Below are 26540 nucleotides of genomic sequence, written 5' to 3'. Positions count from 1 at the left end.
GTTGTAGGAACTCATTTTAATTAAAATGTTTGAAATTTATAACATTTGTTTAAATTAATACCTTATAATTTGATACTTCATTATGGTTGTTCTATTTTTGGTAAGATTTGATCGTTCACTAAAAATTTAATAAAAGTGCGACAACATTGTCGCATATGTCGTTTTCATTGGCTATTTATGTAGTTTGAAAATCACTTATTGCATTTTAAAAAAAATTTATACAGGGTGTAATATTTAATACGAATCCCTAAATTAATTTTTCCAAAGCCAGTCCTGGAATTTTTTAGTTTAGCTAATACCAGTCGAATGCTTGATAGTAGTGTACTGTATCATGCAAAAATTAAAAAAATCAAATGAGCCGTATAAACACTACAGTTAAATGAAATAAATGGTCAATTACACAAATCACCCTGTTAATTAATAAAGAAGAGGAGTTGACATTTTTTAGTGGCCACATGATATGCTCCCTGAGGGACTCTACATATTATGGTAGAAGTATGTAAAGTTCCTCATGACTCACCCTGTATAAATAAAACTGATCGCCTGTAATTGACACAAAACAAATTATCTAAATGTACCGTAGTTCACTTGATTTTTATAGAAAAACACGCCTTTTCGTCTTGGATTCATTACATCACTATATAAACTGTTATTAATTGAATTAGCATCAATTTTCTGCCTAATTACCCGTGATTGCTTTAATTAATATTGCTAATTAACTTCCTCGATAGTAGAAATACTAAATTACTAATGAATTTTTATGAGCTAGTACTTTTGCTCATAATACACGCAGAATTACTATCGTCTGACGTCATCGATTTAATTGTACCATATAATTATCAAGAATTGTAGGTTTTTATCACCGCTGTTTTATAACGGTATATTATATTGTGGGTTTATAGGCGGTGATCGTTATTCACGACGTTTTGGCTACAACTGAGTCGGTAATGCGGGAGCAGACGCCGATGTAATCTCTTGTTGATACTGTCGATCACTGATGATCTTCTTCGAGTATCTGTGCCAATTCTACTTATACAGGGTGAGTCATAACTATTGGGACATAGACTAAGGGCAGGTTAATTGGACCAAAATATGGCTATTGGGCCAAATATGCCTTCATAAAATGTTGCTGAGAAAAAAGATACAGGGTGTTAAAGTTAATTTTTGTTTTTCGTTTTTTGCTAATAATTTCTCTGTATATTTATAAATTGCTATCAAAATTGGCACAGAGGCATAATCTTAGACAAGAAATAGTATTTTATTTACAATTCCACTATCAAATACCAAACTAATAAACAAAGTTGCAACTAACGTAAGGTTTCAGTTTTGACGATAAATCAAAACTAAACACACTTTAACTTAAAAGAACTCACAAAAACTCAAACTAAATGTTCTACATGATCTCCTCCGATTTTTATGCCTTTCCTAATTCTTTTTATAAAGGATTTTCGGACGTTAAAAAAAATATTATTCTGTCCCCTTATAAGATTAGCTGCATTTTGAATGTATTTCCAAAGTTCGTCTCGTGTATTAATTTCATTGGCATAAACTAAGGACTTCATATGTCCCCAAAAATAAAAATCTAGCGGGTTGTACTCAGGACTTCTTGGTGGCCATTGAAAATCACTGCCTCTGCCAATCCATCGTTGAGGAAATACGTCATTAAGATGATTTCTAACAGCTAATGAAAAATGAGGTGGCTCTCCATCCTGCATAAACCACATTTTTCTTCTTACATCCAGTGACAGATCATCTAAAATATCACTAAGAGTATTTTCCAAAAAGAATAAATAAAAATCTCCATTTAAATTCGGAGGAAGAACATAAGGCCCTAGTAGTTGGTCGCCTATAATGCCACACCAAATATTCAATTTAAACTCATGCTGAAAATGTCTAGCTTTAATAGCATGCGGATTCTCTTCTTCCCAATAATGACTATTTCGCCAATTAAAAATCCCTCGTCTGGTAAAAGTTGCTTCGTCGGTGAACATAATATTCTTAATAAAGTGTCTGTCATTGCGATGTTTATTCAGAATACGTTGGCAAAACTGTAACCATCGTGGAAGATCTGTTGGAAGTAAATTTTGAACAGGAGTGAAGTGATAAGGATGGAGGTTCTCTTTTTTTAGAATTCTAACAATAGACGACTGACTTACTCCTGTTGCTGCTGATAGATGTCGTGAACTTATTTCAGGATTTTCATCTACTCGAACCAAAAGTTCATCTTCTTGATTAGGTGTGATTTGTTTCGGTCGACCACCCCGATTTTTAGTGTGAAATGACCCAGTTTCACCTAAACTACGATATAATCTTGCAAAAGTTTTCTGATTTGGTTGCCTTCTGTTTGCGTATAACATTCCATACCTTCTGGCTGCCGAGCGACCGCAAAAATTTTCTTGTTCGTATACGCAAATCATATCTCGCATTTCTTCATTAGTAAAATGATTGTGACGAGGCATTTCAATCAAAAAAAGTAATGATTACTTTTAAAAAATGCAACATTACACTACACTGTCACATCAAAAATAATTTACTCTGAACAAATGACATTTACCAACAACAATTATCTGACAGTCCAAAGCATACTTTTCATAAATGAAATATTTGAAATCCTTTTTTAGGACTCTAAGCAGTTCGACTGCGTTTTTATCGAAAACGGTTGAAATTATCATGTTTAAACAAGAGTACCAATTTTACGTAAAAATGATGTTTACGTCATATTTTCTAATAAAAATTACTAAAAAGTTTCATCAGAAAAAGTTTAGACTCAATTTGATCATTAGGAATGATCCACTTGGCGCCCTCTATGACAAAACGTAAAATTGTAAATAAAATACTATTTCTTGTCTAAGATTATGCCTCTGTGCCAATTTTGATAGCAATTTATAAATATACAGGGAAACTATTAGCAAAAAACGAAAAACAAAAATTAACTTTAACACCCTGTATCTTTTTTCTCAGCAACATTTGATTAAGGCATATTTGGCCCAATAGCCATATTTTGGTCCAAATAACCTGTCCTTAGTCTATGTCCCAATAGTTATGACTCACCCTGTATATAAATGAGAGTATCAGTTAAAATAAAAAAATCGTTTTGGATTTTCTGCAAAGGTCTAGCCTAATAGTCTGTACATTCCTAGTCCCTTATTTTTATTTGATCTCGTTAGGATGTAGATCGTAGAACATAATATTTGTGATATTTGTTTTAAAAGTTTTAAATTGTAAAGAAAACAATTTTTTGTACGTCGTGCTAAAGAGAACGTCGCGTTGTTTTTGGACAAACACCATATTTGGTCATTTGTAGAATACTGTGACGTGTAAAGCCAATAATATTAACGTTTACAAAATTTGTTTAATTACCAAATGTCAAATATTGCCTATTGTAAAGATTTTTATAGAAGATCTTTCCAGAAAAGTCCGATAGAGGTATTTTAAAAGTGTCTAATGTGGTGCCTGTTCAAAAATACTCGTAACTTATCTCTAGAGGCACCAAACTATTTAATGTAATATGCTTTATGGTAAGGTGGAAAATATTTACACGCCATATTTCCAAAAACGACGCTGCTAACATTTTAGATTGATTTTTAAATCAGTAGATTTACTAAAAATATTTTTGTGGCAGAACAGGACTGGTTTATTTATTCATAGATAAGAGCTACACCTTTAGATCTTAATTTTTAATAGAATTTATCGATTGATTTGTGTTTTTGTATTGAAATATTATCCATAAAGTAAATTCAAATCAAACAATATTTGTGCATTTATAATTAAATTAAGGTGCAGAAATAGATTCTTTTTAGTAATGTTTTAATGATTTGTGATATTTTAGATATAAATACACAGTTTTCATAATATACAGCAATAAGAAACCTTCTGAAGTTCTTTTGTATACTATAGCAGATGTGTGTGCAAGGTTTGGAGAAGATTCAATCATAACACAATAACACTAAAAACGCAATTATTTATTTATCTATATATTTATTACTTGACAATACAAATTTATATTTTTAGACTAACCCTTACAATCAAAATTTCCTTATATAAATTTTGTGAACCGTTATCTGGAATTCCCTTGAATGTTCTCAACGTAGAGTCGTAGGCAATGGGCTGGCACAACACAACACTAGCAAATCAACGTTTTTTTCTTTATTTGTAGCCATTTTTGCGCAATTTCGTGCTTCAAGTGCACCAATAACGATATATGATATTAAACGTTGACAGTTATTGCTCTTCCGAGGTAATCGGTAAACAAAATGCCTCGCAAAACCAGAAATAGAGAAGACTAAATTTTCCAGCTGGGCTCTTTTGGATCGCTTTCACCGTTGTGAGCTGCTGTCTACTCATCTGTCTACCGATCTGACTTCTAAATGAAGTGCTGTGTCGATATTGTATCAGTTGTGAACAGACATTTCACTCATTTTGAACAGCAGCTTTCTCATTGATAAATGTTAACGTAAAATCTTGAATATATCACACAACTTTAATGTACGATTGACAAAAATGATATTGTGAACATGTTTGATATTTTCCGGAACAACTGTAAAATTTGGGCGACCAGATCGAAAATTTTGTATCTTTATGGCCACATTTAAAGTCCATACCACCTTTTAAGCTTGTTTCCGAGGGGGCCAGAGCAAGGGCATATTTAACTCTTAGGCGATAAATTTAGTAAATACGTACTAATTATTCTTCTAACAAAATCTTAACAACACTCAAATACGTTGTAATTTCGTCAAAGGCTGAAACATGTAATACGCTGTGATCGGTCAAAACGGAGATTGCCGGTGTTGCCATTCGCGGATCGATGGAGATTGCTGATTTTGCTTCTATGCCCCTCAACTGTCTACTTTCATATTTTCTGAACATTTTTTGCTTGTGAATCATTAATAATGTTCTCTTTCTGTAATAGATTTATGATTATAATTATTTATAACTTGCCCCTCGTATATCGTATTACGATGTATACGAGGTTCATTCTTAAAATAGACAACACAACAACAGAGAATGTGATCAAAAATTATACTCCATTACCAGCACATCTTTCATAGTATATAAAGGAAATCTAGGATAAAATAGTTAACTGGATTTAATTATATAATGTTTTATTTTGAATTTTTATTTAGTTCTACAAAACTTGTAAAACAATATATAAATGTAGTAGACTTCCAAATAGCTAATTAAAAGAAACTTCAATTGTTTTTTGTATTGAATTCGTTTTTAACGCAGGTTTTTTTAAATATTGGTTATGTAAAGTCTGTAAAAAGTTGTGCAGAATAATTTATCATGAAGTAGTATACAGTGTAGGTATATCGCAAAAATTAAAGGAAAAATTCCATGCTATACTTGCATTTATTCCATTTTCCCAATGAGCAGGCAGTTTTAGCTTTGAAAAGATGCCAGATGTATTGAAAGGGACTTTTCATTGTTATGAAATAAAGCATAGACTCTTAACACTTACCACATTTAATATGAAGCAAAACTAGAGGACCAAGTGACGTTTCAGCTAACAATAAGAGGTCAATTAGTAAAATACTTTAATAATACTAATAGATTGAATTAAATCAGGAACGTTTTCTGCAGTAAAAACACAAATGGTACCAGCCTGCACTCATTAAGTGCTCAAGTGTATTGTTATATGCTTCAAAAGTGTTAAGTGGATTATATCATTTATAAATAACAATATTATTATGCAGAGTGACGACTTAATGCACTAATATATATCACACCTAGAATGTTATTGCTTTCAAATTACTTCACATGATTGATTCATTACTCTGAGTAACTATTTTACAGCCTTTAAAAATAATACGAGTACACAGTAAAATACATAGTTAATAAGCTCAGATGGCAAATACAAAACAACATCGTTTTCCTTCAGATATAAATATAAACAAACTCAACCTCAGAAATATTTGCTGGTTTTGTATAAACGCCTTTAATAACCCATTGTGATTCGTTAAAAACATACTTCCACTGATTTCGAGGCTTCTAAATATCCTCAGTTAAGTGTAATACTGGTACCAAAGCAGTACCGAGAAAGACATTTTTTAATATAAATATGTTGTGCAAACGGTTTAATTATTATGAAGATATTTATAAGAATTTTGCAATTGATAATGAATAAGAGTAATAAAATATTTGTGTATATAAAATTATTTATAACAGATTGGTACTGTGTTTATGTTGAGCGTTGGTGTATTGGTTCTTTTTTCTACAAATTTTGACCAGTTTGTTATTATTAATGCTAAAGTATTGATTCGTAAAGTAGTTATTTAATATATTGGTCCTTCGAGTCAAAAAAGATGATCCGGAATGGAAAAATAATGCCAAAACAGCTTCTTTCAATGGAGTAACCCGAAACAAACTACAATAAAAATAGATATGGCAAACAATTTAGACCCAATGATTCAAAACAGAAATGGAGGAACTAGATATTTGGCAAAATCAAATAAATTGTAGAAGCATGCAGATATATTAACAATGTAACTGTTTAGTAATGAATTGGTCATACTATTCGATCAAAACAATTATTATTTATAAAAATTTGTCGGTAAAAGAACCTTTTATTTGATAATTTGTGTGATAAAACGAAAAATTACTTTTCTTTTTTTATTAAACACTTATTTTTTTTTAATTATAGGTAAGCTTACGCAATAATGTTGTCATTATTTAAAAATGTGCCTAAAATATTAAGGAACTGGGGACCTTTTTTGTAAAATGTTTTTTGTTGGTTAAAAAAAAGGTTTTCTTGAATAAAACTGATATTTATAGGATGGCATATTCAAAAATCTTAAAAAACAAGTAAATTGATTTATATTTACGGTATCTTGGTTCTGTTTCTAAAGTAAATATGCAATTTTTTGTTTGTAGTGTTTCCTTTTTTCGAGCTTTTATTTAAACTGAAGTGAACTGAACTTTGTCGAAGGCTTTTACTAAATCTATGAACGCAACGAAAAGTGGTTTGTTATTTTTCATGCTGTATATTTTATTCACGAAGTAAGCTTTGAATCACAATGTTCGAAGATAAAATCGAAAAGGAAAGAAAGGATAAAATGTGAGTTACTGTGGATAAGAAATAAAAACAAATAAATGACCGATGGAAAACGACAAAAAGCAAACCAATATTAACCTACAATGATCTGGTATAGTGATAACATAAAGATGAAAGCAGAATAAAAAGAGGAAACTTGCAAAAAAAAAGATAAATACAGAAATTTAACGTATGTAAGTGAAGATGAAGGTACACAATGTGATGCCTGTCTTAACTATAATATTTGAGCAAAATCTGGATACAAAATCTAGGAAAAGGAGGTAGAAACCCTGAAAATAAAAATAAATAACTGGAAATGGGAAGTTCCTATAAATAATAGATGAAAACAAATAGATAGTGGATACATATAGACAGAGAAGGGCACTAAACCGAACCAGGTATCGTTTTACAGTTATTTGAAAGACGTAACGGAAATATATAAGCAGAATTAATAAAAATGGAAAAAGCAAGAGATAAAGAGTATTTAAAAAATTCAATAGAAACTGAAAATAAAGATATAAATAGATAATATGGCAATGTTTCAAAATCAGGATGCTAAATATAAGAAAAGAAATCAAAATAAGTGCAATAGAAACCCTACCTTGAAGGAAAATTGACAGAATCCGATAATTTTCAAGACTGAAGACAAACAATAGAATTGGTGTGGTTGTGGTCTGAAGAAATCCGAAAGAAAGTGAAAGTTTGTGAAGAAATTCATAACGAGTGGTTAATTCAAATAAAAGTGTAAAAAAAAGGAAGAGAGAGAGAGAGAGAGAGAGAGAGAGAGAGAGAAACTAGAAGAAAATGTATAAATAACATAACAAAACGTGGTTAAGTCAAATGAAAGTGTGGAAGAGGGAAGAGAGGGAAAAAAACGAAAAATGTAAAGAACGACATAAGAAGTGGTAATGAAGTCAAATAAAAGTGTGGAAGGAAGAGAGAGAAGCAAGGCCAAAATGTGTAAAGAATTACGTACAAGAAGTGGTAAGTCAATTAAAAGTGTGGAGGAAAGAAACAAGAGGAAAATGTGTAAAAAACCAATAACAAGAAGTGGTTAAGTCAAATAAAAAGAGGAAAGAAAAGAAAGAAGAGGGAGAGAAACAAGGGGAAAATGTAAAGAATGACAACAAAAAGTGGTTAAATCAAATAAAAGTATAGTAGAAAGAAGAGAGAGAGAGAAAAACAAGGCAAAAATGTGTAAAGAAATAACTACAATAAGAAGTATTTAAGTCAAATTAAAGTGTGGAGGAAAGAGAAACAAGGGAAAAGGGAGAGAAACAGTGGGAAATGTGTAAAGACAGACATAAGAAGTGGTTAAGTCACATAAAAGTATGGAAGAGAGAAAGAAACTGCATATAAGAGGAAACCCAGCAAAAATCCGTGGTTGAGATGGTATTATAGATAATGTACATAGATGTAAAGATTTTTAATTAACAAATTTTTTTATTCATTTGGAATTGTTTATTTGTTTTTTGTATATTCTTTTCCTCGGTCAATGTGTTTAAAACACAAGAATGTTGCCATTTAATAGTTTCAACATATACAATGCCATCTTGTAAACATCACTTTTTTCTATTGTTTTGTAACAATTGTTACGATTATTTTAACAAAACTTTTCCTTGCATTTAATATTATTTCATTATAAGCTTTTCTATCACCATTGTTTAGCCATATTTTTATTGAGCAGACGTATCGAGGTCTCATTATTTCTTGTCGTACAAGATGATTGATCGATTCATATTCATTGGAATTCTTTATAAAAAAATTCTGATGTTTTGTTTGTTGTACAGTGAATAAATTGAATATTTTTATTTTGGAGTTTTATTTGAGTACCCTTTGTGCAGTCCTAATGTAAATATTAATCCAAAGGATTGAATATTGGTAGAAAAACTCAACATTACTGATTTCATTGTAGCTAGATAAAACTGTTTAAAATTACTTTATTGATATTCATTGATACCTAGAGCATTGGCAGTTGCCCCCCCCCCCTATCATTAGTAATATTATTTAAAAAATCAGTATGTATGTAAGTATATTTAAAAAAGATACATTATTTACGCATATTGTGGCGAGAAACTTGCAACAATACCTCAAAACAGCAAACAACCGGAAACTAATCTAGCAAAATACCGAGAAATGCGGTGGTACTTCCTTAACAATGCCTCGAATGTAGCTACCTACCATAATAATATGGTACAATGCAAAGAGGGATTTTAAGATGTCGTAGGTATCAAGCCTTAATTGGTAGAAAGTGTACCTGTACCAACAATTTTAAACTTTATTTCGTCCCATGTCAAATGCAAAATTTACTCTCACAAAAAAATATCCGCTTAATAAATGCTACACGTTTTTACTTGTTTGACTTAAATATTTGGTATAGTGGCCTAGTAAATTTTATTGAAATCAAAAATGTTTTAAAAACAATAATAGCAGATAACAAATTTAATTGCTCAACAAGATCAAGAGCACAGCAGCTTTCATGTGCTACATCTGATTCCACTTTTATAATTTCCCTAAATTTGATTTCCAAATATTCTTCTTTCTTAGAACCCATAGTAAACATTTTACAAACTAAATCAATAGATATGCTGGCAGTTAAAAATCATATAGTTATTTCTTGATATGATAACAAAGCACAGACAAGAAGCGGAAACAACTTTTAAAACAATTTTTGAAAAGAGTACAAATGATGCCGAATCTCTAAGTATTACCCTTGCAAAACCACGAATCGCTCCTAGAAAGCAAACACAACGGTCAAACCATGCGGTTAATTCCGCTGAAGACTTTTTTAGAGTGTCATTATTTATTCTGTACCTAGATTCTTTAATTAGTTCTCTTGGTGTCAGATTTTCAGAAGACAATAATCCTGGTATGTTATTGTATAACTTGCATCCAAAAACATAATAAAATTAACTGAAGAAGACCTCGCCAAAATAATAGAAATCATAAATAATTTATACAAAATTACTAATCTAAAAGAACAGGCATCATTGTGGCTCTATTATTGGAAAAATCAAACCAATTTAGATGTAGAAGATATTTCAATGATAGAGCTACTAGACCATTGCCTATTTTACCCAGCTATAGCCCACGCTATAGAAATTTCTCTGTGCCTTCCTCCCACTACATGCACGATTGAAAGATCATTTTCAACTCTTCGAAGGGTTAAAACTTGAATTAGGTCCACTATGAACAAGTGAACAAAAATTAGATGGACTATGTATGATGAGCGTTCATAGAAATAAAATAGAAAACAATCGAAATAATTTTATTAAAAAAGTAATAGATGAGTTTGGACAAAAGCCCAGAAACCTTCAGTTTTTATTTTCACAAGATACAGAGCACTAGCCTTCAATATCAAGTTTACTTTTTACGTTTTGTTGGGTTTAACATTTTACCATTTTAGATTCTATTGGGAAATTATTCGTTTCAATAAATTATAATACATACAATACTAACTGAAAAAAAATTATAACAAATAAATTTTTAATTAAATTTCTTCAGTTGTTTACAACATAGTACAAATTTTTAATGTCAAATATAAATAAGTTGGCACCCAGCGAAGTATTTGAAGATTGCACACATTTGACTATTTATGCAATTTCGGCTAAGCATGGCAGTAGAAGGGTGTACTGTAAACTACACTATTGCTTGTGTTGCATTTCGTATCTCAGAGTACCTGCTTTTTTTATTACTATTTTTTAACATCCTTGTTTAAAATTGATTTTTTTTATTCCTACATAAAAAAATTTGTATAATAAAATTTGTATGTATAAAGTCATACCATAAAATATGTTAATAATTTTTTGTTTAAGATTACTTTTACTTTTCTGGTATTTCTTTACTGTTTGTAAATCATGTTTATATTTTTGCAATCGGCTATTTTAGTTTTTATTAAGTTGTATGGATCAAAATAAAAATTTGAGTTGACTTGCGCCCCCCCCCTGGATTTTGATATATGGGCGCCCATGACCTAGAGACCTAAGAAAGTCATTGATTTTTCGTACATTGTTGCGTGTCCTTGTATACTTAGAAAGGACATGGGACATAATATATGTCCCATTAGTGTGGAATGATGGGATAAATAAATTCCATCAGTGTAAAGAAACAAATATATTCAAAATTAGAAAAAAGTACATTACACAAAAAAAACATTACTTCTTATGCATGATGTGGCAAAACACAATTTTTACATAGAAGCTTATTATAAAAATTTAAGGGACTGGTTTAAATGCAGTTCAATAGAAATCTTCAGAGCAATGGTAGATAGAGTACAGATACTGATGATGATATCCAACTTCCGATTAGGAGATGGCTCTTAAAGAAGAGAAACTATTTATTGAACAAGAATAACCCTCGTTTGGGCACAATTGAGAGAAGAAGACATTTCAAAAATTAAGTAAATGTTTTATTTCTATATCAAATTGGTACTTACTTAAAACACAGGCTTTGTAGATGTATTTTCTGTGTTGGTTTTCTGTTTCAAATGAAGGTAAACGGGTACAGTAAAATAATCGGCGTATATTTTATAAATATATTTTGACTACATCAATAGATTACATTATATTAAAAGTCAAAATTAAAATCATCAATCTAATCACAGATTTACACTTTTTTAATGTTAATTAAATAAGTTTAATTAAACTTCAAGATCTCTTAAAACTAGAAACATGGAACGACATGCTGCAGAGAGACGGCAATATATTTGTGGTAAATAAAGTTATTGAAACGGTCTAAGAGGGACGCACGGGAATGCATCTGAAGAATACTGATACACTGAGAGGTTTCCTCCAACATTGGTTAACTTAGTAGGCTGAAAACAGAAACTATATAAGAATTCAATGCGGACATGTTGCAAGTATAAGCTAAAAACACATTTTTTCTTATATTTATGGGAGCATTATGCAAATTAACGTGAACACAACATTATTTTCGCAATCCCACTTTTTTAGTAGTTGGCAACAGGTTTATTTATTTATTTATCAACAGGCAAAGCCCAAATACAATTGTTGTAAACATTTGAAAATTTGTAAATATCAAAAATTTTAACATTGAAGGGGACCATCCCTAAAATTAAAGGTTATCCATTTGGTCCAAAAAATTTGTTCGTTTGTGTATATACAAGTGAACGATCATTTTGATCAAAAATACAAAGTATAGCTCGTACAACCAAATTCAGAAGCCATCATGCCATCAGGTTTCTGTCAACACAATTATATCAAACTGATAGGCTGGGGTATTATGGTAAGTTGACTAAGCTTTGTCAATTCTTGTAGTATACCAAATAAGAAGGTCTGTACGAGCAGAGTTTTATATAGACCATGTCAACTGCAAAAGACAGTCAAAGGATAAGCATAATGAGCAGAGTGCCCACTCTCAGATGCCGCCTTTGAAGTGTGTCAGCACTTCCACTTGGAAAGATCCAAGGAAAGAGAAGCATAGGGAGGCGTAGAATGTCATGGCTGCGCAACCTGAGAGAGTGGTACGGATGTACATCAAATGAACTTTTCAGAGCAGCCGTCTCAAACGTTCGAATATCTATGATGATTGCCGACCTCCGCCGCGGAGATGGCACTTGAAGAAGAAGCACACGATCGCCATTTTAAACGGAAACACGGACTCGGATTGAGAAATTTGTGACAAGCTAGGACAGAACCATAATTTAAATTTTTAGAAGATAATAATTTAGTAAATTTGAAATAATTTAATTTATTCTTCAACTAAAAGTATGACATAAAATATTGCATATTATGTCTATGGTTGCCATAAATCAATTTTTCTATGCACGCCAGATAAATTTCACTGAACAGCACCAAATTCCGTTAAAACATGGCTGATTCCGTCTGCGCGAACGAGATGCGCGTACTTATCTCGACAGAGTGGGCATTCTGATTGTTATTTATTCTCTGCTGTAAGTAATCAAGGTTTTGAAGCGAAAACGAAATACTGGAATGACTAAGGTGAACAGATGCTTCCTGTTTATCAACTAGAAACAAGTAAGATGAGTTAGGGCTAATAATCAACAATTTTTTAACAAAATTTGCTCCATCTCACATTCAAAATTATGATTAAAGGTCCTAAGAAAAAAATATCACGACTTGACTGGTCAGGAAACCCACTAGATCTTCATCCGATTGAAAATCTGGTGTACTATTTATTGTAAAAGCTGGATTTGGTGCTCAACAAAAACAAAGGACAGCAAACGTCAGAAAACTGTATGAAAAATGTTGATGATATGCCAAATGCCTTTTATATGTTATAAAAGCTAAGGGATGACATATTTCATATCAAAACAATTAAAATCATATTTTTTTTCACCTATTACTACATATTAATATTGCACATTTCAATTTCTTGTGTTCACATTAATTAGAATAATACAATAATATTATGGATGGATTGTATGAATTTAAAGTTACTCTGTGCAATGGGCGCGGGTAGGGCTTTGTGCACATATTGTTCTTTAAATTCTGTAGTTTGTGTAGCACAATGATACACCTTTAACTATGATAAAGTTCATTAAAGGGACAAAAAATTGTGCAAAATAAATTAAAAGTGTAGAAACATTAACATAAAAAGTTCGTTAAACTTACGTGCTGCTCGACTCGCGAACCCATTACTAGCTCTGCTACCACCAGCAGGACCGCTTCCCATGCGACTACCACTTCCGCCTCCAAGACCTCCGCCCATTCGGCCACCGCCGATGCTACCACCACCACCGGTAGCTCCACTGCCGCCTCCGGCTGCACTAAACCTCGAAGGTCGTCCCGTACTAGTATCTCTACAGATTAAAACAAACAATAATTATCATTTTTTCATCATCTGAGCAAAATTCTGCAAATAAATTACACCAAATTATCTACGGATATAAAAACTGTTTTTTTCTGATCAAAAATTGTAAATAATACATACCTAGATCTAAATCCGCCTTCTCCAGAATCACCTCCGAGACCTCCGCCGCCGCTTCGACCGCCACTCGAACCAAAACCGCCGCTTCGACCACCACCAGAACCGAAACCGCCGCTTCTACCTCCGGCTGCTCCACCGCTTCGGCCACCAAGACCGCCACGACCACCTCCGCGGCTTCCTCCGCCGCCTCCACGACCACCTCCGCCACGGCCGCCTCCCATGCGGTCTCTGCCACCGAATTTGCTGAAGCCTCCGCCTTTGCCGAAGCTGCCAGGTCGGTTTGCTATGTCGGCTAGTTTGGGATTGATAACCTGCAAATCAATTTGAAAATTTGTATTTTTACATGTTACATTAACATTCCCAAATACAAAATGGAGAAATTACAAGAAATAATGAACAATGTAAGTAACTAGTAATTGATCATACATTGACGTGTAAGAGTGAGTTCTTGACATTGTCAGTGTTACACTATAAGTTTAGTGATTCCACTGACCTCTAGGAAATAATAGTTATTTTAAAATGAAACAAGATATCTGTTTCAGAAAAAGTAATACTGCTTGCTCAGGAATTTAAACCCAAAGCTATGCTATAGAAGATGATACTGATAATATAGAAGTGATATGGACACTGTTCTTGAGACTTGGAAGAAATATTGTACAGAACTCTATAAAGGATGTCGTAACATTTTCACAGCACTAGAAATTACACCAACAAACCTAAAACCAGATCTGCAATAAGATATGGAGAATCAGCTAAATGGCCCAGTGATTGGTGTACTGCGTTATTTACTTTAATTCATAAGAAAGGTCCAACTATAACTATCGAACCATCTCACTAATATCACATCCAAGTAATATACTATTGATAATCATCAAATGTCGCTTGCAGATATTCCTGGATATACAAATACCACAAGAACAAACAGGCTTCTTTAAGTTATGGGGCACAGTGAGCAAATTCTTGACAGCTCATCTGTTTTCTGGATTACCAGAAACTATTTGACTGTGTAAACTGGAAAGTTTTGTGTTCTACATTTTCAAGTCAGTAAGGGGAGTCCTTCACGTATGTATTTTATCTCGAAGCCTCGTTAACTCTATGGGGAATAATATAATGAGAAAAGCACTTGGCAAATGGAATGGCGGTATCTACACCACAGACAAAAAGATATCAAACCTTAGATATGCCGATGATACAACTCTAATAGCTGCATCCGAAGAAGAAATGTTAAGCTGCTACAGCTAGTGAAAACAGAAAGCAATATATGTGTTATGAAGCTCACTGATTTCATCTGAATATATTGCAATAAATTTGGTCTCAAGATGAATAAAAGAAAAATAAAAATTATGATAGTTTGAAATTATTAATGAGTTCAATTATCTAGGACCCTACATTAGAAATGTAAGCTCTTGTGACATCAAAATAGGAAAATAATATAGGCCTAAAATGCACAGTATATTTGGAGCACATACTTACAAAGGACAAGTAAAAGTTGTTGCAGCTCTTATTATGAAGGGTAAAATTGAAGGAAAATAGTCCTGGCAGATAATAAATAAATAAAAGGTTGAATTATCACAGACACTTTTAACGAAAGCAGGAGCTGAAGTAGATGATATGAGGGATACTGTGCGGGATAGGGAAATCAATGAGTGCGAGAGAGGACGTGGTACATAGATGGCGTTACAATCTATTTGGGGTGCCCTGTCAAAACGAAAATACCTTACAACAATTAAAAACTAATATCTAAAGTTGTATCTGTATATAATTAGCTTTTAATAGTAAATAGATGTACTTTTTTGAATAACAAAATACTTTTTTTTGCTATACGCTGTTTTCTATCCACCCGGTATACACGCTAATCATCGAGCGGCGCGTGAAACAAGAAGAGTGGTCGCTATCTTTTTTGAAACATCATTGTGTTGCATACCGAGTCCCCTTTAAAATGAGCTATCGTACGTCTCCCTGTGATACACCGTTTAGGAGTTGCTGTGTGAAAGAAGAAGCAGAACAACCTCCACCTCGAATTTTTCTACGTAGTTGCATTGTATTCGTTAAACCCTATCACGTGACATGTCGCGCAACCCTGAGCGTTAAGGCGTTTAGCACTTTGTCCTCTTTGAAACGAGCTGTCATATGTCTACCTGTCATACGTCGTTTAGGATTAAATTTTTTTTTTAATAGTCTCGTGTAGACTAGCGTCAGCATCACGTTCAGCATGAGCGTAAACTGTAACGTCACACGTTCTCTCTCGCACTCATTGATTTCTCTATCCCGCACAGAATCCCCCTATATCATCTACTAGCTGGATTTTAAATCCAGCTCCTTCTCCATTCATCCATTGCAAATCCATCTTTAAAACGCTTTTAGAGATGGATTTGCAATGGTTAGAACTTTCAATAGTGGTGTCAGTAGTAGAAGAAACGCATCTTGAAAGAAACATCATGCAGGACTTCATCTAACCTCAAAATGACTTCACAGAACACTTTATATAACAGGAGAAGCGAATTTGCAGTTACAGAAAACCTCGCAGTTTCAGGAAGTTTCAAAAATTATCGAAATAAAAATATATAACAACTCTTTAAAGTAGGATTCAAAACTTAATTACAATTGGGCAAACCATTGAACACTTTGTGTACCTTCCTCTCTTTTCGATGGAATAAATGATTTGAACAATAAAACCAAGAGGCAAATCCTCCTTGTAAAAAAATACTACTTTAGCCTGTCAAAACAACTAAAGTTAAGGAATATTTCGAAAAGTACATGAACTAAATTGTAAAAAATTCTGATAAAACCAGTTGTAAAAGAGACTTAGTAAAAAACGTTTTAATTTTCAACTATAGGACCCATACTGAGAACCAAATGTCTGAAAACAATCTAATAACAGCATATTTGGATTGGAAGCAGATCTACAGGATCTAGAATAAAAAGTGGAGAAGAATGGCTCTAAATAGAGAATGCCAGAATGATCTTTTAAGGGAATTTAGGGTTCATCAAGGACTCGGAGTTGGGCTATCAAAATTTCATTGAGATCTGGTAATTGTTAAGACAGCTGTATTGTAGCTGTAAATATGCTTTACTGTCTATGTTAGGGTCCTGACAATATATTTACAGTAAAGAATTTAACAGAAAACAGTCATCTAGGACACATTTATAAATATTTGCAAGATATTCACAATGTTTTAAAACAGTTGACAAAAATTCAGTCTTCTGGGAACCTCAATAGGGAAACTCACTTCTTTGAAACGAAACTGTGTACTTATGTTCTTGTATATTTTTACTTAAAAATGTTAGTAATGAAAACATAAGTGGAAAACATAACAAAAGTGAAAAGTTTATACACATTTAGCGAAATTAACAAAAGTAAATAAAGAAAAAATACTGTTATACATTACCTGATTGGCTTCCTTTAGCACAGACAGAAGATCTCTGGCCTGTCTCGAGTTAGACGGTGTGAAAAAGGCATAAGAAGTACCAGAGGCGTCTGAACGTCCGGTTCTGCCTATTCTGTGGATGTAGTCTTCGGAAGAATTGGGGTAATCATAGTTGACTACATATTTTATTCCCTCCACATCTAGTAAATATACCTATCCGTTAGACTGTGTGTTTTCCGAAAACTCAGGGAGATTACATCATTTTTTTAAACATATTGTCATTGAAAAAATATATGATATGCAAAACGGAGTGACAATATAAATTTAATCAAGATTTCCAATATTTCCGTCCCCTGACAAAATTATGTACCATACCTATACATGCATGAGTTTCCTGCTATTATCAAAATTTTGATCAAAAAAGTTTGATTTCATACAAAAATAGAAATGATTTAAAGTTACCTCATAAACAGTTTATATTATATCTGTTATGGCGAGCACGCCACTGTGTGTGTGTGTGTGTGTTTTATCTCAATATTCAGACTACTTAGAAGATGATAAACACCCACGCTGAGAATCTCGAGGTGTTTACGATATGATCAAGAACTATGAGAGGTTTTTAGGATATAGTTTGTATTTCTTAAGTTAGTATAGTTTTATACCCTAAACTGTTAACATCTAAATAAATTTGTGCATTTCATTCAGAGTTACATTATTTAATTCTCCAACGAACACACATCATTTTATACAGAATAAAAGTTATCTACTTCTAGTTTCACAAAGAATTCTTAAATATTGAGACAATTGTAGGAATATTGCTTTAGAATATGTTCAGATAGAACGTTATTCATCTAAAGCCATATTTCATGATAATCTGGCACAATTCCGACACCAAAAAAACTATAGTTCATAATCTTGGCTCTAATATGTGCACCGAAAAAAATTTGTTTCAAAAATGATGTAACCTCATATAATTAAAAATTAAAAAGTTGAATGTTTCTGTGTATTCAGATCTATTTTTGAAAGATTACGGTTTATTAACAAAAATCGTTATAAAAAAAAACAAAAGACATTCAATTGACTGAAAAGAAAATTAATAACAAGAATACTAACCATGAAAGTGAATAAAAATCCACGTCGCTCTGAAGTTTTTAACAAGTCATACTGTTAACAGCTATAGTAGCAAATAAAGATGGCTGCTGCAGTGTTCGGATTTGTGACGCGTACGTTCTTGCTTCCTTTTTTTTAAATATTTTTAAATAAGTCAGCAGGGTACGCGCCGACGTTTTTTCCTTTTACTCACTGCACCGACCGACAGGATGACCATTATATATAGCTCGAACGTGGCGTGCCGAGCTACTTCGTTATTGTGGGGCACTCGATCACTTTTGGCTCTTACTGTGTGAAGCCGAATAATCTTCCATTCAGATGGAGCCTCTTTTGAAACAAAACAATTATTTTGAACGTGAACAGTTATTACTACGACTTCTACCAGTATTCAGGGCTGCCACGAGGTTTGTAAGCGGAATAATGCGTTCTTTTCATATGTAAAGGCCTTGAAACAGTTACCCCTTACATTGTCATTTATGATTCGTATAATTTATTGACACAGTTTCTAAGCAAAAACACTACATGGCCCATCTTCGAGTTCTTGATGACATGAATGACACTTCTGATATAATGAAGAGATATTTCTGATACCAAAAATATTCACTGTTTATTATCAGTCACATATAAGCTTCTCAATACACCAGCAAGGTGTTGTCATCTTCTAATGCATTTTGTAGTGTTTGTGTTGAAACATATCGTGATGATGTGCCTTTTTTTCACCTTTATAGACGTGACAATCAAGAACTGACAACTATGTGTTAAAGTAAGCAAAAGTATCTCAAAACACTAAAGTTTGTAGGTGTCAAAATACAGACATAAACAATAAATTCTTCCAAAAATTTCTCATTTTCTTCTTTTCTTGAGTTTGTTCATCAATTTATGTTAATATGTTTAAGATTCTTAATTTTTTCATTTGATAATTGTATTTTTGAACAATTCTATCAAAAACTCTTCATTCTTAAGCGGCAAATATTGTTGGCTTCTATATGATCGAATAAATCATCACTAAGATCAATCACACATTTTAAATTCTTCTCACAATATTAAATCCTTCGCTACATTGTTTATTTTAGAAAGATCTCCACTTTTATAGATATCACAATGAAGAATTTTGTGCCAAAATATGTCAACAGTATCTTGATACCTATATCAAAGTCTCTAAGGGTGGCAACCCTGCGATTAGCCAAAAGTGCACTGCAAACTGAAAGCTTGCAGGAAGTTTTACTAAAAATATTTAGTGCCCCAGTGGTCGAGAATGTGCCATTTCCCCATCGGTCTTCTGTTGCACAGCCAGAGGCACCGCAAGACACAGAATTGCATCCTTTAAAGTAAGAACACAACAAAGGCGTATCATTAGCAAAACGTTTTGTCTCGTGATTATTTTATGCTATGTACGCTCATCCTGCATGTGCCTCTGAAACAAAGGATAAACCAGACTGATTAATTAACTGCCGAAAGAGTTGGGAGCTTAATATGAGGCTTGACTTTTATGAAGGCAAATTTTATAACTGTTGATTCAGAGCAAATGATTTTCCTAGATAAAGGCCTTGTTTACACGGCAAGTTTTTTACAGTATTTAATCTTATGACTAAATTGTGTTTTTCACATGAAACTTGTACTACAAAAAACTAATACACTGTTGTATTCGTTGAAAATTCAATGAGCCCATCAAAAAATCAAATTAACTGTGACAATAGTATGTATAGTATTAAAGCATGTGATTCTCAGAGAAAATATCACGTTTTTTATAAGATATCAACCAATAGCTTGCATGAAACACTACAGATATTTAATTTTTATCTGAATAAAGGAAGTCTCCTGTGAAATCTGTTTTTAAAACATTTAAAATCGAATACTGTAAGAAATGTGCAGTACAATGGCATGTGAACGTGACATTCACTGCCAGATTGTCACACTAAAATCAAAAACTGTAAAATTGGTTTTTCAAATTATAATAAAAAATACTTGTACACCAATATACAAAGTCGATTTTCAAAAAAGTGTACTCCATTTTGTGAAACCCTATTACATAAAAGTCAACCTCGTATTAATAAACATAACTTTACAATAATAACTCAATTTTGCAAAATAAACAATAAATCACAAAAATTAACTACTAGTTAGCTTCCAGTCAGTGATTTTCTAAGAACTGTCCACGATTGACAAAGCCAGTATTTGAAAAAAACATGGGAAAGAGTAGAATAAGAGGTATGTCTCTTAATAAAGCATTTTATTTTGATTCTGTATATATTTTTTCGTTTATCCCTACAACTTCCATTGTTCAAAAATGTGCTGGAAGTCATTCTGAGAGTGCAGTTTTCTCTTTGAAATTTCAAAATACTTAAATATTATCCCTTTTATTGCAGATTTCACCTTGGGAAACAGAAGTCACAAGGAGCAAAATCCAGCGAATAAGGAGCTAAAATCCGACCAAAAAGCCAGATCTACTGCTGAATAAGGGAACATGAAAAGATGCTCAATTATATGAAAGCAAGCAAATTACCCAATAAGAAAAATGCGGTTGTATTATTTGAAAAATCATCATGCTATTAAGAAATTAACTAAATTTAAGATCCTGGAGGTGTAAGTGTCAATAAAAAGGACTGTCAGTGCAATGTATTTAAACCATGAAGAATGGATGCCTGTTTTTTCTCTAAAAGCTTGTTCTTTATTCACACTATGGCATGTTTTTGACCTATATTGGGCCTCATCAAGTAATTTTATTAATAAAGACAAACTCAGCAAGAATGACTATCCCACTGCACCTCTCTCCTTCGCACATTGTTATACAGCAGATACAGGTCCCAAATACCTTTCTACAATGGACATTACTGGTTAAGAAGTCAAATAAGTGAACATAAGACTCGCAATCATACGAAAGCAGTCAAATAATGCAATAAAAAAAATGTGGTTGTATTAATTGAAAGATTATGATATTATCAAGAAATTAATGAAATACAAGACTCTGAAAATGTCAGAGTCCATAAAAAGAACTGTCAGTCAAATGTAGTAGCACCAGAATGAGTGGATGCCTGTTTTTTCACTCTGTTTCAGCCTATATTGGGTCTCATCAGGTAATTTTATTAATAGAGACAAATTCAGAGCGAAAATGGCAGGATACTTGATCAAATTTCCCATTTTAGAGAGTGTGTCCACTATACTGTTCTATCCTACTGGACCACCCTCCTTGCACATAGTTATATAGCAGATACACACCTAAAGTACCTTTTCAAGTAGACATCCGCCCATGTAATTAGACAATGGTGGAAATGTAAACATTTATATTTCACTATAAGAATATACCAGTAGAGATTTTCACAATCTTGTGCTGTGCAAGAGAAATCAGGAGGACATAATAGTTCTGTCCAGAAACTGCTATGTCAAAAATGCCCATACAGACAGAAACATAATGCATGTCATAATGCAAACAAAGAACCAATTGTAGTTCACACAAAACCGCAGTCTGTCTTCTAGAGGCTCATTAGTAAAATTTTCTGTCCTTCAGACAATCTATAATTTCAAAATTAGGCTGAAATGAGCATAAATACACAAAATTAAAAAAGAACACTCAACTATTGACTCCATGGTTATCAAAACAGTAATGAATATATTTTGAAGAACAGGGTCAACTGAAACTTAGGGATTATTTAAATCTCTGTTAAAATTCGACAATGAACGTGAGCATATCTTTATTTTCTGTAAAATTCATTAAATAAAATGCATAAATAATGGAGAAAACATTAACAAAAACCAACCAAACCAGTCTGGAGAACCCCGCAAAATGCTACTATAGTCAGCAGTACCTATTTTTAGAATATTTCAAAACATGGTTTGATTCCAAAGATGAGTTAATCTAGCATGTAACACTTACCTAATCCTCTAGCAGCCACATCTGTAGCAACTAAAATTGTGGATTTTCCATTTCTGAACTCATTGAGTACAAAGTCTCTCTCTTGTTGGCTCTTGTCTCCATGCATGCAAACAGCTTGTAAGCCGCTTCTTCTTACTGTTCTAGACACAGCTTCAGCTTTCTTTTTGGTTTCGACGAAAATTAAAACTTTGGAATCGGGATCACTGTTATTTGCTATTTCTTGGAGAAGTTGGTTTAGCCTATAAGGACAGAACAAAATATTTGTAGTGTAGGCAGGTCAGTTCCAAAATAGCTTATACTACAATGAATCTAGTTGAATAGTGATGTATAACATGAATTTTTCATCTGTCCTGAATTTTCTGCAACTTTTTCAGCTATAAATAACTGATCTGAGATATTTCTACACAAATCTAGGGCACAACTTATTACTCTCATACTTAAACAGATCCTATAGGATATTGATACAATTTATCACGAAAATACATCAATAATGTGTAAAAGAATGTGGAAACTTGTGTTCAGATTATGTAAAATATTACAAAAACAGTCAACAAAAGCTTCACTTTACTTTTGCACAATTCCGACACCAAGAAAATAATAGGTTCATTTACTTAGCTCTAATATGTGCAATTAAATACAACTGAACATATGACAACTTGTTTTGGCAATATTATATATCAGCAACATTCCTTAAGCTTACAATAACTCTTTTTTCATTCAGACATCCACAAAATCTAGAAATGCACATGAGAACTCACGTTATATACACTAATGATTGGTGTAGTATGTAGAATATTGAAATCAATTACGATTTTCTAATCAATATTGCCCTGAAATTTAATCTGAACAATTGTAACTCTTTAATCCTAATATAAAAAAATGAGTCTTGTGGGCCACTGTTCAAAAAATTTAATTGCCAATACTATGTATCTGCAGACAACTCTAGGCTACTAACTATATTTTAGAAACTATGATAGAGGGATGAAAACGAAGTTTGTAACTAAAACTATCAAGAAAATTACTGAAGACAATATTTTGGAGTTCCAAATGGAGAGTTTGGAGTTCATGAAGAACCATGTAAAGGGTGAACAATATAATTTTTTTTTAAATGGATTTTAATTTACAGCTAAAAAACAACACATATTGTTTACCATGTACAATACACACCTAACAGTCATATTTTGCAATCCAAAATATTGTTAATAAAGATTTTTGGGACAACCCATATACTTGGGAAGTTTGCCTTAATATAAAAATAAAACTACCAAAAAAACAAAAAGTTTCATAATTATAACAATAGAGGCTGTTGCATTTATCTTGAACAAAAATAGGACTGGAGATAAAAACACCTTTGGCTTCTTACATATTTCGAACTTTCTATAATGTCAAATTTGAATATACCAAAATAAATATTTTCAAAAACAAATTTAAAAAATATTCTTGATAAAAATCTTCTAATTATTATGGAGAAAACTGTTTCCTAGAATAAATAGAATATGAATTGTACACTTACTTAAATTCCTTCTCATACTCCTGGCAAACGTCGACGATCTGAAGAATATTGTGGTTGGCAGAGAGCTGTAGAGATCCAATGTTGATCTGGACGTAGTCTTTCAGGAAATCCGCAGCTAATTTTTTGACCTCCTTGGGCCATGTTGCAGACCACATCAAAGTCTGCCTGTCAGGCCGGATCTGCTCCAAAATTTTACGAATTTGAGGCTCGAAACCCATGTCCAACATTCTGTCAGCTTCATCAAGTACCAAGTAGGTACATCTCTCAAGGTTTGTAGTTCCTTTTTCAAGGAAATCGATTAAACGACCTGGAGTGGCTATACAAATTTCAACTCCTCTTTCTAAATCACGGGCTTGTGGTCCTTTGGGGGCTCCTCCAAATATGCAGGTATTTCTAACGTATGTGGAATTGCCAAAATCACTGGCAACTTGTTGGATCTGTTGAGCTAATTCTCTTGTTGGGGCTAGAACTAGTGCTATGGGTCCATCCCCACTAGATATAGCTGGTTGATTATTAATATGTACTATAGCTGGAAGAATATAAGCAAGAGTTTTACCAGAGCCAGTTTGGGCAATTCCAACTAAATCTAATCCACTCAAAGCTATAGGCCAACCTTGAGCTTGAATTGGAGTAGGATATTCATAGCCCTGTTTGCTAATTTCCTTCATTACATAATCAGGAAAGGAGGCTTCCTCGAAATGCTGTATGGGATTTGGAACTTTACCTTCTATTGTAATTTCTTTGGCTCGGCGGTATTGTTCTACTTCATAATGTGATCTATTAGCTACTGCTGGATGAGGAACATAAAAATCTTTCTTAAATGGACGTAGTTGGATATTGTCCCATTGTGGTCTGTAGAGGCGGTTACCCTGGGGCCCTCTACCACCACCACTTCCTCCTCTGCCGCCAAAACGACCTCCTCCTCCACCGCCGCCACTTCTAAATCCACCTCCCCCACCGCCGCCACTTCTGAATCCTCCGCCGCCACCTCGGCCACCTCCTCCGCCACTTCTGAAACCGCCGCCGCCACTATCATTTCCGCGGTATCCACCACTGCCGCCTTTGAAACCCCCACCTCCTCCGCCGCTACGACCACCGCCAAATCTATCGTTACCTCCTCCATTTGAGAGATTTTCACGGCTTCTGAATGTGCTACCACCGCCTCCTTGTCTGTTAAAAGATGACCTTTAAGAGAGAAAAAAGAAGTTTCTGCTAATTAATTATTACACAACATTTGGAGAAATTCATTCAGTTCAATCAGTTTTTAATTTAAACCTGAAAAAAAAGAGTAGTGAATCAATGTGAAAACCGCTATTTCATTGAGATAATTCCATGATGCTCACCTCAGCATTTTACTATAGAGAAAAATTAATGCAAGGCCAGTATAGAAGATTCTAGAAAATCAAGGAAAATTTTTAGAACCAAAAATCTTATATATAAAGCCACTTTCTACATACATTTCTAAAAATCCAAAATTTGACTCACCACAATCAATTTAAGCTGTTTTTGTATAAGACTGGACTGATATGGATATCCCAATTATACACCAATATGAATGTCAATGAACCAGTTAAGAATAAAACGAGAATGCACAAGAAGGAAAAGTAGTGAATTCTATTAATTAGACATCCAAAATCTAAAACTGTTGACTTGAAAGATATGAAATCAAAAACTGCATTACATCATAACAGGTTAGTAGAGCATCATAACAGGTTAGTAGAGAATTGTAAATAAATATTCCTGTACCCAGAGTAAATAATACTTGATAACAATTCTACAGAATGCAGAATATGAATAATTGGAGACTGCATTTATGTGTCAAATGAAAATATATAAAGGAAAATAAGTTATATCAGTATCAGTTTAACTGTTATTTAGCTACCGCCAACAACGGGCACAAACCTTTGCGTTTCGATTGGAAACAAAATCCAGATCAATAAACCCAAATTTTTAAAGAATACAACTCAATAAGAAAAAATTATAGCCATTTTGATTGCATTTTAATAAAAACTATGAAACCTTAGTCATTATTCTAAGAAAACCAGATCATACATGAAGTTAACAGAACAACCAATAGTTAAATTACTCTAATCATCATAATTTTAATAGCTATGAATCGTGATATTTCAAACTAATCAATATTCGTATAGATAATACGCATTAATAAGATAGAGTTAACCAAAATGTCGGTAGCCATTTTTTATGATGTATTAGCAAAAACTTAAAACATAAAAATCAAAGAAAATATGTCAAAATTCAAAAACTTAACACTTTCGCAAATAAAACTTACATTTTGAATAACTTCGATCGCTTCTATTTATCAACGAAAATTCTAGATACTCTTGACTTCCTGCAAATGTTACTGGCGTCAATGTATTGTTACATAGATTCAGTGAATTATTTTAGTTAACTGAAAATTCAAAAAGAAATAAATTTATTAAGAATAAGATTAAAAACCAGCAGAATACTCACTAAATAATGTTGATTACAAAAGAAAAACTTAAAATTATATTCAACAATAGCAGATGATTGCCGTCTCACTGCCAATGTCGAAACTAAAGAACGTTTGCAACGATTGCGTCGATCTGAGTGAACTGCGTAATAAAATTTTCAGACAGAGACAACTCACGCTTTAATAAGTTAAACAGAGTACATAGGATGCGTGGATGGTTGCGTTTGTTTTCTTGGTTCTATACGTTATTTATTACAGATAGATAATTTCATTTTAAAGATTTTTTA

The 26540-nt window shown here is 32.8% G+C and overlaps 1 protein-coding gene across 2 annotated transcripts; it reads right to left on the bottom strand.

The window, feature by feature from the left end:
* Positions 1-11550: 11550 nt before the first annotated feature.
* On the bottom strand, positions 11551-26423 carry LOC140449418 (uncharacterized). Of its 2 annotated transcripts, none has more exons than XM_072542580.1 (8): positions 26274-26423; positions 26092-26211; positions 23802-24986; positions 22289-22527; positions 17329-17507; positions 13943-14250; positions 13624-13811; positions 11551-11843 (listed from the first exon to the last, which is right to left on the bottom strand). In XM_072542580.1, coding segments are annotated over exons 2-8 (2109 nt in total). In that variant the 5' UTR covers positions 26094-26211; positions 26274-26423; the 3' UTR covers positions 11551-11835. The 2 variants fall into 2 exon arrangements, with proteins under 2 accessions (XP_072398681.1, XP_072398682.1); XM_072542581.1 differs by having other exon boundaries at positions 26092-26151; positions 26274-26367.
* Positions 26424-26540: the final 117 nt, after the last annotated feature.

This window comes from Diabrotica undecimpunctata, chromosome 9 (genome assembly GCF_040954645.1).
Source record: "Diabrotica undecimpunctata isolate CICGRU chromosome 9, icDiaUnde3, whole genome shotgun sequence".
Classification (NCBI taxonomy): Eukaryota; Metazoa; Arthropoda; class Insecta; order Coleoptera; family Chrysomelidae; genus Diabrotica; species Diabrotica undecimpunctata.
This window is presented reverse-complemented; position numbering and strand designations above follow the sequence as displayed.